Source organism: Pelobates fuscus, chromosome 12, assembly GCF_036172605.1.
Source record: "Pelobates fuscus isolate aPelFus1 chromosome 12, aPelFus1.pri, whole genome shotgun sequence".
Lineage (NCBI taxonomy): Eukaryota > Metazoa > Chordata > Amphibia > Anura > Pelobatidae > Pelobates > Pelobates fuscus.
The window spans coordinates 1918972-1936404 of record NC_086328.1 but is presented as its reverse complement, the minus strand read 5'-3'; the positions used below and the strand labels follow the sequence as shown (position 1 = coordinate 1936404).

Below are 17433 nucleotides of genomic sequence, written 5' to 3'. Positions count from 1 at the left end.
TGCAACCCTGGATGGTCCAGATGGATGGAGTAGTGGATGGTTGGTGGACGGCCACCCTGTTCCAACAAGGCTGCGACGTCAGCAAGGCGGTGGTGGAGTCATGTTTTGGGCCGGAATCATGGGTAGAAAGCTGGTCGGCCCCTTTAGTGTCCCCGAAGGTGTAAAGGTGACCTCTGCAAAGTATGTGGAGTTTCTGACTGACCACTTTCTTCCCCGGTACAGAAGGAAGAACTATGCTTTCCGTAAAAAAAAACATCTTCATGCATGACAATGCACCATCTCAAGCTGCAAAGAATACCTCTGCATCAATGGCTGCTATCAGTTTACATCCACACAGCAGCTCTGGGAGGCTATTCTGACATCTTGCAAACAAATTCAAGCAGAAACTGTCCAAAATCTCACAAGTTCAATGGATGCAAGACTTGTGAAGCTGCTATCAAATAAGGGGTCCTATGTTAAAATGTAAGGTGACCTGTTAAAATGTTTAAAAAGTTAAAATGTTGTTATAAGTTTGATTGAAATAGCTTTTGATTTCAGTAAATATGCTGCAAACACAACAAATGACAATTTTCAGTTCTTTACAACCTATAAAGTGTTTTGAAACTTACTGTGCATAATAATTTGGAACAGTGCATTGTACGTTTATGTTTACAAAAAATACTGTTATCATTAGGAGGTTTGTTCAATAAAATTTGAATTGTACTCTTAATAGTTGATAACATGAGAATTATGCTGACTGTTATTTACATCAATTATTTAGGTAAATGAGAAAAATATAATTTGCATAATAATTTTAAACAGGGTGTAGTCCTAGGCAGTCACCCCAGCTTCCAGTGACACAACGCATCTAGACCAGGCCACATGTTATGCACTACATCTCCCATAATGCTTTTAGGGAGGCACAGCGGATTTTCCTTTTTGCTTAATCTATAATTAAATTATATTTTTTCCTAATTCCATTGCTCATTTGCATTTATTTTGAGAAAGTTGTCGAGGGTGAAATCAGAGTTAGTTTGACCAGCGTTCAGGAAGTCGAGTGTCCGATTTTGGTTCAAGAGACTCGACGACCAAGTACCGCTGCCTCCGTTCGTGCAAACAAGATGGCCGCCATTTTCTCTTGCACGTGACATTCAGCTTAATTGGAAGGTTTCTTTGAAGTGAATGAGCCAGGGGGGTGGTCGGTGTATCTACTGAACAGGTAAAAACAAGAGTACAGAAATAACGGGTAGTTTCTTCACATTGCTCCCCCCTAGTTCCATGGGTCGGCATACCCGCCTAGACCCTGCTGGGTTGGCTTGGGGATGTCCGGGGAAGTCAGTCAAGGTTCCAACTCCGTTTTCCGGGATAAACCATCAGCATTGCAGTTCTGTTTGCCTGGCCTGTACTGCATGGTGAAACTGTAGGGTTGCAGGGCCAGGTTCCAGTGTAACAAACGGGGATTGTCTCCAGCAACTCGGTTTAACCAAATAAGGGGGTTATGATCAGTCATTAGCGTAAAGAGATGGCCTTATAGGTATGGCTACAATTTCTTTAATGCCCACACGAGAGCTAGGCATTCTATCTCAACAGTGGCATAACTGACCTATCTGGGTAATAGCTTCCAGTTGAGATATGCCACCGGGTGCTCCATCCCGTCATCTCCCACTTGGCTTAACCCGGCTCCCAGACCAAACATGGAGGCATCTGTGTGTACAAGAAACTTTTTAGTATGGTTTGGGGCGGCCAACACAGGTGCCTTGCTCAGTGCTGTTTTGAGTTGCTGGAAAGCGGCCGCGCATATCTCCCTTCAGTGGCAATCTGTAAGGTGGTGGAAAACCTAAAAATAAGCGGAGTCCTCAGATGGATAAAAAGAAAAGTGCAGATAGTGCAATACTGTAAAATGTAACAAATATTTATTCACTGATTGCACTTATATCAATGTTAAAATCAACTGGCATATCTCCACTAGCAAGTGGGACAAGATGATGTTTTCATCAGGCAGGGTGATGTAACAACAAAGTTGTAATAAAAACAAAATAAAAATTCACAAACAAAATAAATGTAGCAAATAAAAAGGAACTTTATAAAAGAAATGTCCAGATTGCAGATCCAACGCGTTTCATCAATACTTTGACTTCTTCAGGGATGTAGAAGATGTGGAACTTTGCTGCTTCTTATACCGGTGTCTACGGAGGGGACACAGGTGTAGCCTTTTGGGCAATCTGCAATCAGTGAATAAATCTTTGTTACATTTTACAGGATTACACTATCTGCACTTTTCTTTTTATCCTTCTGAGGACTCCTTCCTGAGGTGAAATATGTGCAGAACATATATGTTCTCTTGTAAGTTCTCTACCTCCTGGATTTAGCCATTTATCTGTATATACTACACTATATGTGATTTTATATTTTCAGGTCTCTATTATTACATCCTGTTTATTTCAAGTTGTATCCTCCATATATTTTATGTTCTATATCACCTGTTGTTTTATACTTTTCTACGGAGTTGTATAAACAATATCTTGTTTTTCGCTACAGTTAGCAATAGCTTCTACCTTGGCAGGTTCAAGTCGCTGGTTACCTGAACCTACCCTATGGCCGAGATACTGTACCTCGGCCATACCGACGTGGCACTTATCAGGCTTCAGAGTGAGACCCGCTGCCTGAATTCGCTTCAATACCCTAGGTAGGCGCTCCAGATGTTCTCCCCATGTGCGGCTGTAGATGGCAATATCATCTAAATACGCGCATGCAATGTCCTAAATTCCCTCCAGGAGCATATCGGCCATCCTCTGAAAGGTAGCCGGGGCATTCTTCATCCCAAAGGGCATAACCTTAAACTGGTATAGCCCAAATGGGGTAACGAATTCTGACTTAGGAATGGCTGCTGGCTCCCGGGGGATTTGCCAATATCCATTGCATAAATCTAGGGTAGTTAAGGAATTCCCCCCTAGCATACGATCTAGTAACTCGTCTATCCTGGGCATGGGGTAGGCATCGGTTACTGTCCTGTCATTAAGCTTCCGGTAGTCGATACAGAAGCGAGTCGTGCCGTCTCGCTTGTGTACCAGCACTACCGGCGAAGGCAAGGACTCTGAAAGTCAGAAATTTTTGAAGGGAGATGGTACAGATCTCAGGACGCGCTCCCTCGCGCCGTACAGATCTCAGGAGTCGCTCCCTCGCGACGTACAGATCTCAGGAGTCGCTCCCTCGCGCCGTACAGGTCTCAGGAGTCGCTCCCTCGCGACGTACAGGTCTCAGGAGTCGCTCCCTCGCGACGTACAGGTCTCAGGACTCGCTCCCTCGCGCCGTACAGGTCTCAGGACTCGCTCCCTCGCGCCGTACAGGTCTCAGGACTCGCTCCCTCGCGCCGTACAGGTCTCAGGACTCGCTCCCTCGCGCCGTACAGGTCTCAGGACTCGCTCCCTCGCGCCGTACAGGTCTCAGGACTCGCTCCCTCGCGCCGTACAGGTCTCAGGACTCGCTCCCTCGCGCCGTACAGGTCTCAGGACTCGCTCCCTCGCGCCGTACAGGTCTCAGGACTCGCTCCCTCGCGCCGTACAGGTCTCAGGACTCGCTCCCTCGCGCCGTACAGGTCTCAGGACTCGCTCCCTCGCGCCGTACAGGTCTCAGGACTCGCTCCCTCGCGCCGTACAGGTCTCAGGACTCGCTCCCTCGCGCCGTACAGGTCTCAGGACTCGCTCCCTCGCGCCGTACAGGTCTCAGGACTCGCTCCCTCGCGCCGTACAGGTCTCAGGACTCGCTCCCTCGCGCCGTACAGGTCTCAGGACTCGCTCCCTCGCGCCGTACAGGTCTCAGGACTCGCTCCCTCGCGCCGTACAGGTCTCAGGACTCGCTCCCTCGCGCCGTACAGGTCTCAGGACTCGCTCCCTCGCGCCGTACAGGTCTCAGGACTCGCTCCCTCGCGCCGTACAGGTCTCAGGACTCGCTCCCTCGCGCCGTACAGGTCTCAGGACTCGCTCCCTCGCGCCGTACAGGTCTCAGGACTCGCTCCCTCGCGCCGTACAGGTCTCAGGACTCGCTCCCTCGCGCCGTACAGGTCTCAGGACTCGCTCCCTCGCGCCGTACAGGTCTCAGGACTCGCTCCCTCGCGCCGTACAGGTCTCAGGACTCGCTCCCTCGCGCCGTACAGGTCTCAGGACTCGCTCCCTCGCGCCGTACAGGTCTCAGGACTCGCTCCCTCGCGCCGTACAGGTCTCAGGACTCGCTCCCTCGCGCCGTACAGGTCTCAGGACTCGCTCCCTCGCGCCGTACAGGTCTCAGGACTCGCTCCCTCGCGCCGTACAGGTCTCAGGACTCGCTCCCTCGCGCCGTACAGGTCTCAGGACTCGCTCCCTCGCGCCGTACAGGTCTCAGGACGCGCTCCCTCGCGCCGTACAGGTCTCAGGACGCGCTCCCTCACGCCGTAATTCTTATTATTGAATTAAGTTTGTTATTACTAGACACCATACTGTCATTTATGCTAATACCTCTGCACGTGGCCCCGCTCCAGCCCCGCCCCCTGGTTACATCTCTGTCTCTCTGCCAATTAGATACCTTGCAGTCACTCCTCTCAGAGCGCGGGAAATGCTGCAGGAGACTGATGTCGTTTCCGTAGAAACCAGTACTCTGTCTGAGCTATTGGACACTGAGAACGAGGCTTAGAACGCATTCAGCCTATCAGCAAAGGGAGGCAGCGGCCATATTGGTGGGGGAAAAGGCAGGAAGTGCAAGCATATTGGTAGGGGATAAAGGCGCAGCGGCCATGTTGGCGGGGGAGAGCGCGGGAGATTCAGAGTGACACTGTCCGGGTAGCCATCTTGCTGGTGGCAGAGCGCGATGTGGGAGCCGTACTGCCCGGTGTCGGCCGGTCTGGGCCGGGAGGAGAGCTTCCTGTCCCTGCAGGACCTGCTCATGTCCCAGGAGAAACTGCCATGCCGGACAGAGAGCAACTTCCCCCGCCTGGGCTTCCTGGACAAAGGGGGGGACAGCCAGCTCATCCCACAGGTATCCCCCCCCCCCACTGACTGACCCCCCCCCCCACTGACTGACCTCTCCCCCCCCCCACTGACTGACCCCCCCCCCCCCACTGACTGACCTCCCCCCCCCCCACTGACTGACCTCTCCCCCCCCCCACTGACTGACCCCCCCCCACTGACTGACCCCCCCCCCCACTGACTGACCCCCCCCCCCACTGACTGACCTCTCCCCCCCCCCACTGACTGACCTCTCCCCCCCCCCACTGACTGACCTCTCCCCCCCCCCACTGACTGACCCCCCCCCCCCACTGACTGACCCCCCCCCCCCCCACTGACTGACCTCTCCCCCCCCCCCCACTGACTGACCTCTCCCCCCCCCCCCACTGACTGACCTCTCCCCCCCCCCACTGACTGACCTCTCCCCCCCCCCACTGACTGACCTCTCCCCCCCCCCACTGACAGAGCTCCCCCCCACTGACTGACTGAGCCCCCCCCCACTGACTGAGCCCCCCCCACTGACTGACTGACTGAGCCCCCCCCCCACTGACTGACTGACTGAGCCCCCCCCCACTGACTGAGCCCCCCCCACTGACTGACTGAGCCCCCCCCCCCCCCCACTGACAGAGCTCCCCCCCACTGACTGACTGAGCCCCCCCCCACTGACTGAGCCCCCCCCACTGACTGACTGAGCCCCCACTGACTGACTGACTGAGCCCCCCCCCTGACTGACTGACTGAGCCCCCCCCCCCACTGACTGACTGAGCCCCCCCCCCCACTGACTGACTGAGCCCCCACTGACTGACTGACTGAGCCCCCCCCCCACTGACTGACTGACTGAGCCCCCCCCACTGACTGACTGACTGAGCCCCCCCCCCCCACTGACTGACTGAGCCCCCCCCCCACTGACTGACTGACTGAGCCCCCCCCACTGACTGACTGAGCCCCCCCCCACTGACTGACTGAGCCCCCCCCCACTGACTGACTGACTGAGCTCCCACCCCCCCCACTGACTGACTGACTGAGCGCCCCCCCCACTGACTGACTGACTGAGCGCCCCCCCCACTGACTGACTGACTGACTGAGCCCCCCCACTGACTGACTGACTGAGCCCCCCCCCACTGACTGACTGACTGAGCCCCCCCCCACTGACTGACTGACTGAGCCCCCCCCACTGACTGACTGAGCGTCCCCCCCCCACTGACTGACTGATTGAGCTCCCACCCCCCCCCACTGACTGACTGACTGAGCGCCCCCCCCCCACTGACTGACTGAGCGCCCCCCCCACTGACTGACTGAGCGCCCCCCCCACTGACTGACTGAGCGCCCCCCCACTGACTGACTGACTGAGCGCCCCCCCCCACTGACTGACTGACTGAGCGCCCCCCCCCACTGACTGACTGAGTGCCTGCCCCCCCCACTGACTGACTGACTGAGCGCCCCCCCCCACTGACTGACTGAGTGCCTGCCCCCCCCACTGACTGACTGACTGAGCGCCCCCCCCCACTGACTGACTGAGCGCCCCCCCCCACTGACTGACTGAGCGCCCCCCCCCACTGACTGACTGACTGAGCGCCCCCCCCACTGACTGACTGACTGAGCGCCCCCCCCCACTGACTGACTGACTGAGCGCCCCCCCCACTGACTGACTGAGCGCCCCCCCCCCCCACTGACTGACTGAGCGCCCCCCCCCCACTGACTGACTGACTGAGCGCCCCCCCCCACTGACTGACTGACTGAGCGCCCCCCCCCACTGACTGACTGACTGAGCGCCCCCCCCCCCCCACTGACTGACTGACTGAGCGCCCCCCCCCACTGACTGACTGACTGAGCGCCCCCCCCCCCCACTGACTGACTGACTGAGCGCCCCCCCCCCACTGACTGACTGACTGACTGAGCGCCCCCCCCCCCCACTGACTGACTGACTGCCCCCCCCCCCACTGACTGACTGACTGAGCGCCCCCCCCACTGACTGACTGACTGAGCGACCCCCCCCACTGACTGACTGACTGAGCGCCCCCCCCCCCCACTGACTGACTGACTGAGCGCCCCCCCCCACTGACTGACTGACTGAGCGCCCCCCCCACTGACTGACTGAGCGCCCCCCCCCACTGACTGACTGACTGAGCGCCCCCCCCCCACTGACTGACTGACTGAGCGCCCCCCCCCCACTGACTGACTGACTGAGCGCCCCCCCCCACTGACTGACTGACTGAGCGCCCCCCCCCACTGACTGACTGACTGAGCGCCCCCCCCCACTGACTGACTGACTGAGCGCCCCCCCCCACTGACTGACTGACTGAGCGCCCCCCCCCACTGACTGACTGACTGAGCGCCCCCCCCCCACTGACTGACTGACTGAGCGCCCCCCCCCCACTGACTGACTGACTGAGCGCCCCCCCCCACTGACTGACTGACTGAGCGCCCCCCCCCACTGACTGACTGACTGACCGCCCCCCCCACTGACTGACTGACTGACTGACCGCCCCCCCCCACTGACTGACTGACTGAGCTCCCCCCCCCCACCCTGACTAAGCCTCCCCCTTTCTGTAGTAGTTATGGTATTTAGAGAAAGCCTTCGGTGTTGGTGGAAATGTCACGATGACAGACTGTCTACGTGCTGGACTGTTGTATAGTTCTTACTGACATTCCTCTCTTTCAGGGCACCAAGATGGAGCTGTCACTCTGGTTGGCCAAAGGTCTGTATGATAACAAACGCCGGGTACTTTCTGTGGAGCTTCCCAGGATTTACAGAGAAGGATGGCGTACAGTCTTCAGTGCAGATGCCAATGTGGTGGATTTGCACAAGATGGGCCCTTATTATTACGGATTTGGCTCTCAGCTTCTCAGTTTTGATAGTCCAGAAAACACAGAGATTGCCAAAACAATATTACAGGTAATCAAACCCAGCTATATGAACCAGAGCGGCTATAAAAGGTGACACTGTGTGTTTCTCTCCAATCATCAGAACAGCCCGCTGAAGCAATTATGATGCAGTGTTAATTTCATCGACTAACAATTTTAATAAAGCTAGACTAAAACTAAAACAATTCAGGTGATTAAAATCCAACTAAAACTAAAATAGCTTTTTAATCAAAAGACTAAAACTAAATAGAAAATGGCCGCCAAAATTAACACTGCACAGAGGGGCAAAACATACAGACCTAGGCCTGGGAGAGACACACCTAGAGGGGCTAGGAGGACACAAAGAGATACAGACCAGGGGCTGGGAGAGAGACAGACCAGGGGCTGGGAGAGAGACAGACCAGGGGCTGGGAGAGAGACAGACCAGGGGCTGGGAGAGAGACAGACCAGGGGCTGGGAGAGAGACAGACCAGGGGCTGGGAGAGAGACAGACCAGGGGCTGGGAGAGAGACAGACCAGGGGCTGGGAGAGAGACAGACCAGGGGCTGGGAGAGAGACAGACCAGGGGCTGGGAGAGAGACAGACCAGGGGCTGGGAGAGAGACAGACCAGGGGCTGGGAGAGAGACAGACCAGGGGCTGGGAGAGAGACAGACCAGGGGCTGGGAGAGAGACAGACCAGGGGCTGGGAGAGAGACAGACCAGGGGCTGGGAGAGAGACAGACCAGGGGCTGGGAGAGAGACAGACCAGGGGCTGGGAGAGAGACAGACCAGGGGCTGGGAGAGAGACAGACCAGGGGCTGGGAGAGAGACAGACCAGGGGCTGGGAGAGAGACAGACCAGGGGCTGGGAGAGAGACAGACCAGGGGCTGGGAGAGAGACAGACCAGGGGCTGGGAGAGAGACAGACCAGGGGCTGGGAGAGAGACAGACCAGGGGCTGGGAGAGAGACAGACCAGGGGCTGGGAGAGAGACAGACCAGGGGCTGGGAGAGAGACAGACCAGGGGCTGGGAGAGAGACAGACCAGGGGCTGGGAGAGAGACAGACCAGGGGCTGGGAGAGAGACAGACCAGGGGCTGGGAGAGAGACAGACCAGGGGCTGGGAGAGAGACAGACCAGGGGCTGGGAGAGAGACAGACCAGGGGCTGGGAGAGAGACAGACCAGGGGCTGGGAGAGAGACAGACCAGGGGCTGGGAGAGAGACAGACCAGGGGCTGGGAGAGAGACAGACCAGGGGCTGGGAGAGAGACAGACCAGGGGCTGGGAGAGAGACAGACCAGGGGCTGGGAGAGAGACAGACCAGGGGCTGGGAGAGAGACACACCTAGAGGGGCTAGGAGGACACAAAGAGATACAGACCAGGGGCTGGGAGAGAGACACACCTAGAGGGGCTAGGAGGACACAAAGAGATACAGACCAGGGGCTGGGAGAGAGACACACCTAGAGGGGCTAGGAGGACACAAAGAGATACAGACCAGGGGCTGGGAGGACACTAAGAGGGACTGGAGAAGGGGAAAATAAAGACAGAGGCTTTAATTAAATTCTTTATTAAAATCTGCTGGAGATTTAGTCAACTAAAACAATTCAGATGACTAAAACGAAAATGGCTTTATAGTCAAATGACTGACTAAAACTATATTGAAATTCAATGCCAAAATTAACACAAGTTATAATGCTACAAGTGTCCTGGCACTGTCCGCCCCTAAGGGAACAAACTGTTTTGAAATGCTTTGCCTTTTACAATGTTGCCCCATGGGCGACGAACTACACTGAAGCAGTTATGTCACTTTAAGTAACCCTTTTATTAGCAATTGAAATGTAATGTATGCATTACACTGATTCTCAACCAGTGGCTGCGGCCTCCTGTGTGTGTGGCATCTCACAATGCTTAGAGACTATAAAATAATGGACTCCGATACAGTTACAGGAACGGTCAGCGTTCACATAGATATCTGTTTTATAGAGATTAACTATTTATGTCTCTTCTAGATTACTGGGCCTACTTAAGACTTAAAATAAAGACTAATCCAGGAATGAGAAGAGCTCTTCACTGCAGCTCCACCTGTGGGAGATCGCCAGAAGTGATCTTCTGGCCAGTCCACTGATTCTCCTTGAGATGTATGTGGCAGCATGGCACATGCACCATTGTCCTCCTAGTGCTTCTCTTAGAGCAGATTGAAACCAGTGCTTGTTTAGGAGAATACAGTGAGTGAGGACGAGCATGCTTCCAGCTATTGGACAGCCAGGCACTGCACAAACGTGATGATTAGCACTTTTCTAAAGTATGAATGAGGGGGATGTGTGGGAGTGCTTTAGGGGTTTTGTATGTTTATATTGTAAGTATGGATAATACTAATACGGAGGTTACAGTCCCAAATTTGTGGCATTCATCTTTCCCCTGCAGAGGGGACATTTTACTTTAACGTTGCTTTATGCATATTTGTGAGAAGCTTTGTGCAACGATGGCCAGTTTTTGCAGCAGATGGAATCAGTCGCTGTGTGACAAGCACTGTAAGTTGTTGGGGTATTTTAAGAAATTGAACTCTTTATTGAGCCAAACAATCTGTATTCACTTAAAACTGTGGCAGAATATGGCAGTGAGGATCTGAAATGGACTATAGATGGTTTAAAGAGTGTGTCATGGCTGTACAGTATGATGATACCTCATTCATTACGTGCACTATTTAGAACATTTTATACTGAAGTTCAGTCTTACTTGTAACCATTGGAAGAAAACAGTTTACATCTTATCTGACTATTTAATCCACAGCACAGTTCACGGAGGTAATGTATACATACAACTTGGAATATTCTCGAATATCTATTGTTAAATATACTAATGGAACACTACACTGTTAGAAATACAACCACCTTTTTTCCCCACGCAGCACTGGTCTCACCCTGGCTGGCGTCGCTTCCATGTCTGACATAATCACTCTTTTTAAAGGAAATGTATAGGTACAATAATGCATACCCTTGTTTCCCCTACCCCCAACAGTAAACTTAGTGTCACTAAATGCTTTTTATCCCTAAATAGTGTAAAAAATAGCTTTAGAAGTACCTGTTTTTATTTTTATTATGATCAGATTTTTTGCTCCTCCTCTGATTGCATGTTATTTCCCCATTTGCTTTCTCCCTGCTTCCTCGTTTTCAGCATGATTGTCCAGCAAAAGTCATGCTCCAGTGATTCTCTATGAGAATCGGTAATGATACGCCCACAATGTCTGTCCACCAATGCCATGCTCCAGTGATTCAGTGACACGCCCACAATGTCTGTCAACCAATGGCCATGCTCCAGTGATTCTCTGAGAATCAGTAATGACACGCCCACAATGTCTGTCCACCAATGGCCGTGCTCCAGTGATTCTCTGAGAATCAGTAATGACACGCCTACAATGTCTGTCCACCAATGGCCGTGCTCCAGTGATTATCTGAGAATCAGTAATGACACGCCTACAATGTCTGTCCACCAATGGCCGTGCTCCAGTGATTATCTGAGAATCAGTAATGACACGCCTACAATGTCTGTCCACCAATGGCCGTGCTCCAGTGATTATCTGAGAATCAGTAATGACACGCCCACAATGTCTGTCCCGTAATGGCACGCCCACAATGACTCTCCACCAATGGCCATGTAACAGTGATTCTCTATGAGAATCAGTAATGATACGCCCACAATGTTATGACGGACCGCCTAGCACCCCGACTGGGTGCCTCCGCCAATCACTGCTTCTTAGTACCTCAAAGTACTTTCAAGCACTCCACCAGACACCATCAGCACCGTAGTCCCCACTTCCAGCGTTACAGCTTGGCTGGGGTCTCACCGTCCTCCACCTACCTGGGACCCAAGACCAGGATCCAGCTTCCAGTGGGCAGACCTCTCCTACTCCAGAGAGTGTAGCAGGAACAGCTCTTACAAGATCAAGTGATTATAACGCAGAGGAGTATAGTTATATAGCAATCCCCAGAGCAGATACAGCTGTTCCCCCCCCACCCCCCCCCCCCCCCATCCACATGAGATGAGACTCTATGATGAGGTTAGGCAGGAACTCATTTATTGGCAACCACAACTGGCCTTATATGCAGGTCCCTATGCAAGGGGCACTGCCCCCCCTGGACCTGAGAGTAGACTACAGTAAAACCATACACACGATTACATTGGCTCTTAGGTCCAGGACGCTCCTACATAAAACAAGATAATCCCTCCTCTATGCCTGGGAGATAGAGTCAAGCACTGTATTTAACTCAATTATCTTCAGGCACAGAAAATGTGGCAAAACTAGCCACTAACAGACTGGGAAAGAACGGTCCTGCTACAAATAGGCTATGTTCGGGATTTTTAAAATGGCCGTATCGGTATTGTATGTATATATGCACCATGGGTGTGGCTAAGGAGGCTGGGTTACACTGCTCTAATCCGCAAAACATTTTACAGCACTGGCGGAAGCCTACACAGAACTGAAAGAAAAGAAACAAACTACAGGTATTTTATTAGCTTTGATTTAACTTGTTTAGCTGCCTGGAGTGTCCCTTGAAGTATGGTATTACAGGAGTGTAGCTGTCATAGCCATGTATCCAGTTTGACAGTATCGATGCAAAACAGGCTGTAAATCTGGGTTAGTCCATTACATTTAGCAGCTTGTTAAAAACCATCCTCCTCTATCTTCACTGAAAACATTTTCTACAGTTCTGTATTCCCTATTCTCCCTCGAGCATCCACTAAGCCAGCTTCCTGCATAAAACCAATAGTAATGAAGTGTTGATTATTATCTTCTCTTCCACTCTCTTTAGACTTTTGTGGGCCGTTTCCGGCGTATTATGGACTCCTCACAAAATGCTTACAACGAGGATACTTCTGGCTTGGTGTCACGGCTGGATGAATTGGAACGAGGCTTATTCCGAGATGGCCAGAAAGGGCTGAATGCATTTCAGAGTTGGGAAAGGGGAAGAGCTGCCCAGATTACAGCCTCAGGTCTGGTGCAGAGCTACCGAAAGAGGAAGTTTAATGAGACAGAGACCTAAAGCAGTGGATGTCGTTTATCGGACGGCCGTGCCCAGTCTTCAGCCTGCAAGGTTTTTCACACGGAGAATCAATAGGTGACTTCCAGGCTGCTCTCCTCCCTTGCAGCTTGAATTCATTAAATTGCTCTGTTTTTAAATAACATATTCTTACCTATAGCAAAGATCCAATGGTTCTTTGTCAATGGGGTATGCACTTACATAATTAAATTCCCTACAATAGCCTGCAGCACAATTCTGGCCTTGCATTATGCCTGCTGCAATAATGCCTTCATTAAATGCTCATTTCAGGTACCATGAAAACTCTCAATAATGTAGTTATGGTGCGTTGAGTACCCTGGCACAGTATTGCCTTAAAGTGAGCACTGAGTGGCTGAGAGAATCAGCTGCTAAGTCGATTACTGCTATCCATTGTGATAAAGGATATAAATGTACGTATATTTGCTTGTATTTGTATCAGCTGACACTCAGCCAATCACTAACTCTTCCTCACTAACGCTCTAATACTCCACAGTAAAACACTGCTGGCAATGTCCAGGCACCTTTACATCTTCATTGAAGTGTGCTAATTTACAATAAAACCTGAATTTCCTGAGTTCTGGCTGATAATGAAATGCAGAGTAAGCATAATTGCATGCCTCTTGGGTTGAACATTCTGGGATTCCATTTACTTGTTGCATGCCTCTGGGGCTGGACATTCTGGGATTCCATTTGCTGGTGGCATGTCTCTGGGGCTTAAAATCCTGGGATTCCATTTGCTGGTGGCATGTCGCTGGGGCTGAACATCCTGGGATTCTATTTACTGGTGGTCGGTCTCTGGGGATGATCATCCTGGAATTCCATTTGCTGGTGGCTTGTTGCTGGGGCTGAACATCCTGGGATTCCATTTACTGGTGGCCTGTCTCTGGGGCTGGACATCCTGGGATTCTATTTACTGGTGGCCTGTCTCTGGGGTGGACATCCTGGGATTCCATTTACTGGTGGTCTGTCTCTGGGGTGGACATCCTGGGATTCCATTTACTGGTGGCATGTCTCTGGGGCTGGACATCCTGGGATTCTATTTACTGGTGGCCTGTCTCTGGGGTGGACATCCTGGGATTCCATTTACTGGTGGTCTGTCTTTGGGGTGGACATCCTGGGATTCTATTTACTGGTGGCCTGTCTCTGGGCTGGACATCCTGGGATTCTATTTAATGGTGGTCTGTCTCTGGGGTGGACATCCTGGGATTCTATTTACTGGTGGCCTGTCTCTGGGGTGGACATCCTGGGATTCCATTTACTGGTGGTCTGTCTTTGGGGTGGACATCCTGGGATTCTATTTACTGGTGGCCTGTCTCTGGGGTGGACATCCTGGGATTCCATTTACTGGTGGCCTGTCTCTGGGGCTGGACATCCTGGGATTCTATTTACTGGTGGCCTGTCTCTGGGGTGGACATCCTGGGATTCCATTTACTGGTGGTCTGTCTTTGGTGATGATCATCCTGGAATTCCATTTGCTGGTGGTATGTCCCTGGGGATGGACGTCCTGGGATTCCGTTTGCTGGTGGCATGTCTCTGGGGATGGACGTCCTGGGATTCTGTTTGCTGGTGGCATGTCTCTGGGGATGGACGTCCTGGGATTCCGTTTGCTGGTGGCATGTCTCTGGGGATGGACGTCCTGGGATTCCGTTTGCTGGTGGCATGTCTCTGGGGATGGACGTCCTGGGATTCCGTTTGCTGGTGGCATGTCTCTGGGGATGGACGTCCTGGGATTCCGTTTGCTGGTGGCATGTCTCTGGGGATGGACGTCCTGGGATTCTGTTTGCTGGTGGCATGTCTCTGGGGATGGACGTCCTGGGATTCCGTTTGCTGGTGGCATGTCTCTGGGGATGGACGTCCTGGGATTCCGTTTGCTGGTGGCATGTCTCTGGGGATGGACGTCCTGGGATTCCGTTTGCTGGTGGCATGTCTCTGGGGATGGACGTCCTGGGATTCCGTTTGCTGGTGGCATGTCTCTGGGGATGGACGTCCTGGGATTCTGTTTGCTTTGGATCTCATCTCCCATGATTGTCTAACCATTATTTAACTGTTTTAACTAGTTGAGTGTCTAAGTATATATTCAAAGTATTCATTTTGTACATCATACAGAATAATTAACTACTTCAAGGTGTTGTTTTTAATTTTTTAAACATGCCTTTAAGTTTCTGTATTTACAAAAAAAAAGTTAATTGTCTTCATCTTCTTCCTCTTCTACTGAGATACGTTGCTTTTAAATGTTTCACATCTCTAGCTCGGAGTGTAGCGAAGCACAAGCCTGACCATAACACACTGGTGGAACACGCTGAGCCTCACTAGAACATATTTTAAGGTTACTTTTAATCAGTTTATTTAAGAAGAATAAATATTACATTTTATCACTCAAAATCTGTGATTTGTTCTATTTTATTTTCAGTGCTCACTCAGCATGTGTGTCCTCCAAAATGGAAAAACTGGGGTTCTATCATGGCTACAATACCTGTCCAGTCCGCTGCTCCACCGCTAATGCAAGAACAACACATCTCTCGAACCTCACAGCAGCAATAGACTGACCCCAGTGAGATATTCTCTCAGAAATCTCATTGTGGCTGAGGAAGGTACCTGAGAAAGCTTTGTTTATTTATTACCACTATGCAACTAAATTAATAGTGGCATAAATACTGAGCTGAAATTATAAAATTAACTGCAGTGATTATGGTGCTTGGATTGTCACATTCACTCCAGTTACAGTACCCCGGATATAGCTGTAATAGTGTGTCACTCTCTATATACAGTCTGTACCCCGGATATGATAAAAACCAAGGCAAATATAATCACTAAAGTGCAAATGTGATACGTAAAAACTAAGTGTTCCCAGGTGTACCTCACAAGACACCTAATTATACAATGAAACAAACAAGTGTGAAAAACCTTGTATATGTATAAAATACACTGCTCAAAAAAAAATAAAGGGAACACTTAAACAACACAATGTAACTCCAAGTCAATCATACTTCTGTGAAATCAAACTGTCCACTTAGGAAGCAACACTGAGTGACAAGCATTTCTTTGTGGGGCTGCACAGCCCTCCATGTGCTCGCCAGAGGTAGCCTGACTGCCATTAGGTACCGAGATGAGATCCTAAGACACTTTGTGAGACGATATGCTGGTGCGGTTGGCCCTGGGTTCCTCCTAATGTAAGACAGAATACAAGATAATGAGTAGGCGCTTCCAAGTATTTGACAGAGATAGTTAAAGAACAGGGTATGATACAGCAGTGTTTCCCAGACACTAAATCAGAATGAAAAGTAAGTAAAAAATGTGTATCATAAACCGCATAGGGAGGTAAGGCCCCTGAGTCGGGTATAGTAATAAACAATAATAGTGACAAAAAAAATTATATACAACCTGACCACAGGCGAATGGCAGAGTATTATCTATAAAATAAGAATAAAGAATAACATAGTGTATACTGTGTATTAAAATTTGGTGAATAATATGAGGATGGACTACCACTCACATTTACCAGAGCCGTACCAGGCTCTGTATAGCAGGCTCAAAGGTGCCAATACTGGCTAGCGAAGCTCCAAGGCAAAAATATGCAGGATTCCGTGGTAAAAAAGAATTTATTTTATAAATAAAAATATCAATATAAAATAACAGACTCCCGGTTATAAGGGGGTGGAACCCAAACAACAAATGTTATAAAATCAAGGTATCCACTTACCCCAAACAAAGTAAACCGTCGGAGTAAGTATAGAGAACAAATAGTATTTGTTCTCTATACTTACTCCGACGGTTTACTTTGTTTGGGGTAAGTGGATACCTTGATTTTATAACATTTGTTGTTTGGGTTCCACCCCCTTATAACCGGGAGTCTGTTATTTTATATTGATTGTGGCAAACCTAGCCACTGTGGAACTATAATCTGGGAAGGTTGTCTGGAGGCTGTATTATGTGCCATGTATATTTGCTGTGTATGTGTTATGTTAGGGCGATTCGCATGCTGGCAGCCGTAAGCTACCAGCATACAAAGACTTCGTTCGACGAACAGCGGTGACTTAAGCCGTTCGCCGAACGAATAAGGGCTCCCCTGATAGACCACACACTTAGGGTCGTGTGGCAATTGTTAACCGATTGCAACAATGTTGCAATCGGTAATTATAGACTATTCTGGGTGGCCGTCGTTCGACTACCGACCATGCGGCGGTCGGCCATCTTGGATTCGTCTATTTGGCAGCGGTGCTTGGTCGTCGAGTGCCTGGAACCAAAAACGGCTACTCGATGATGCGAGCACCGCTGCACTTCCAAGCCATTCGGGAGCCCGGTTTTTCGGTAGAATCGTTCCCCTGGATATGTTCGACAGATTGAGGGGAACTTCTATGTAAAGTTATATTTGTGCGGCGTTCGGTCAATTCCGCCGGGATCTGAGCGGTATTCTCACGAAAGGTGCGCTCAGACCCCAGCTACCTGCCGAACGTTCGGTCATTTAAATCTACCGAATAAAATGTGAAAACCGTATTTTAATATAGATTGTCAGTTCTGCTGCACGAGGGGATAATCCACTTAATCGTCCATTTTAGTGGGTGTATCCTTCTCGTGC

At 50.9% G+C, this 17433-nt stretch overlaps 2 protein-coding genes across 2 annotated transcripts in view; one reads left to right on the top strand and one right to left on the bottom strand.

Moving 5' to 3' along the window:
• The window catches only part of PRSS54 (serine protease 54), a 24331-nt gene extending 19736 nt beyond the window's left edge, over positions 1-4595 (bottom strand). Inside the window, exon 1 of the mRNA XM_063437971.1 lies at positions 4537-4595. The gene's annotated coding sequence lies outside the window, so the exon portion shown is untranslated. The remainder of the gene's footprint in view (positions 1-4536) is intronic.
• A 128-nt stretch (positions 4596-4723) lies between these two features.
• GINS3 (GINS complex subunit 3) lies at positions 4724-15239 on the top strand. Its single transcript, XM_063437973.1, has 3 exons — positions 4724-4986; positions 7618-7851; positions 12609-15239. Exons 1-3 carry the CDS (start codon positions 4819-4821, stop codon positions 12837-12839), a joined length of 633 nt encoding a protein of 210 aa, XP_063294043.1. The 5' UTR covers positions 4724-4818; the 3' UTR covers positions 12840-15239.
• Positions 15240-17433: the final 2194 nt, after the last annotated feature.

Excerpts from the sequence above, each read along its gene's own strand:
- GINS3 (XM_063437973.1), top strand. The coding sequence starts at position 4,819 with ATGTGGGAGCCGTACTGCCCGGTGTCGGCCGGTCTGGGCCGGGAGGAG. Across the intron at positions 4,987-7,617 it reads ACAGCCAGCTCATCCCACAG|GGCACCAAGATGGAGCTGTC; the intron begins GTATCCCCCCCC and ends CCTCTCTTTCAG. Across the intron at positions 7,852-12,608 it reads TTGCCAAAACAATATTACAG|ACTTTTGTGGGCCGTTTCCG; the intron begins GTAATCAAACCC and ends CACTCTCTTTAG.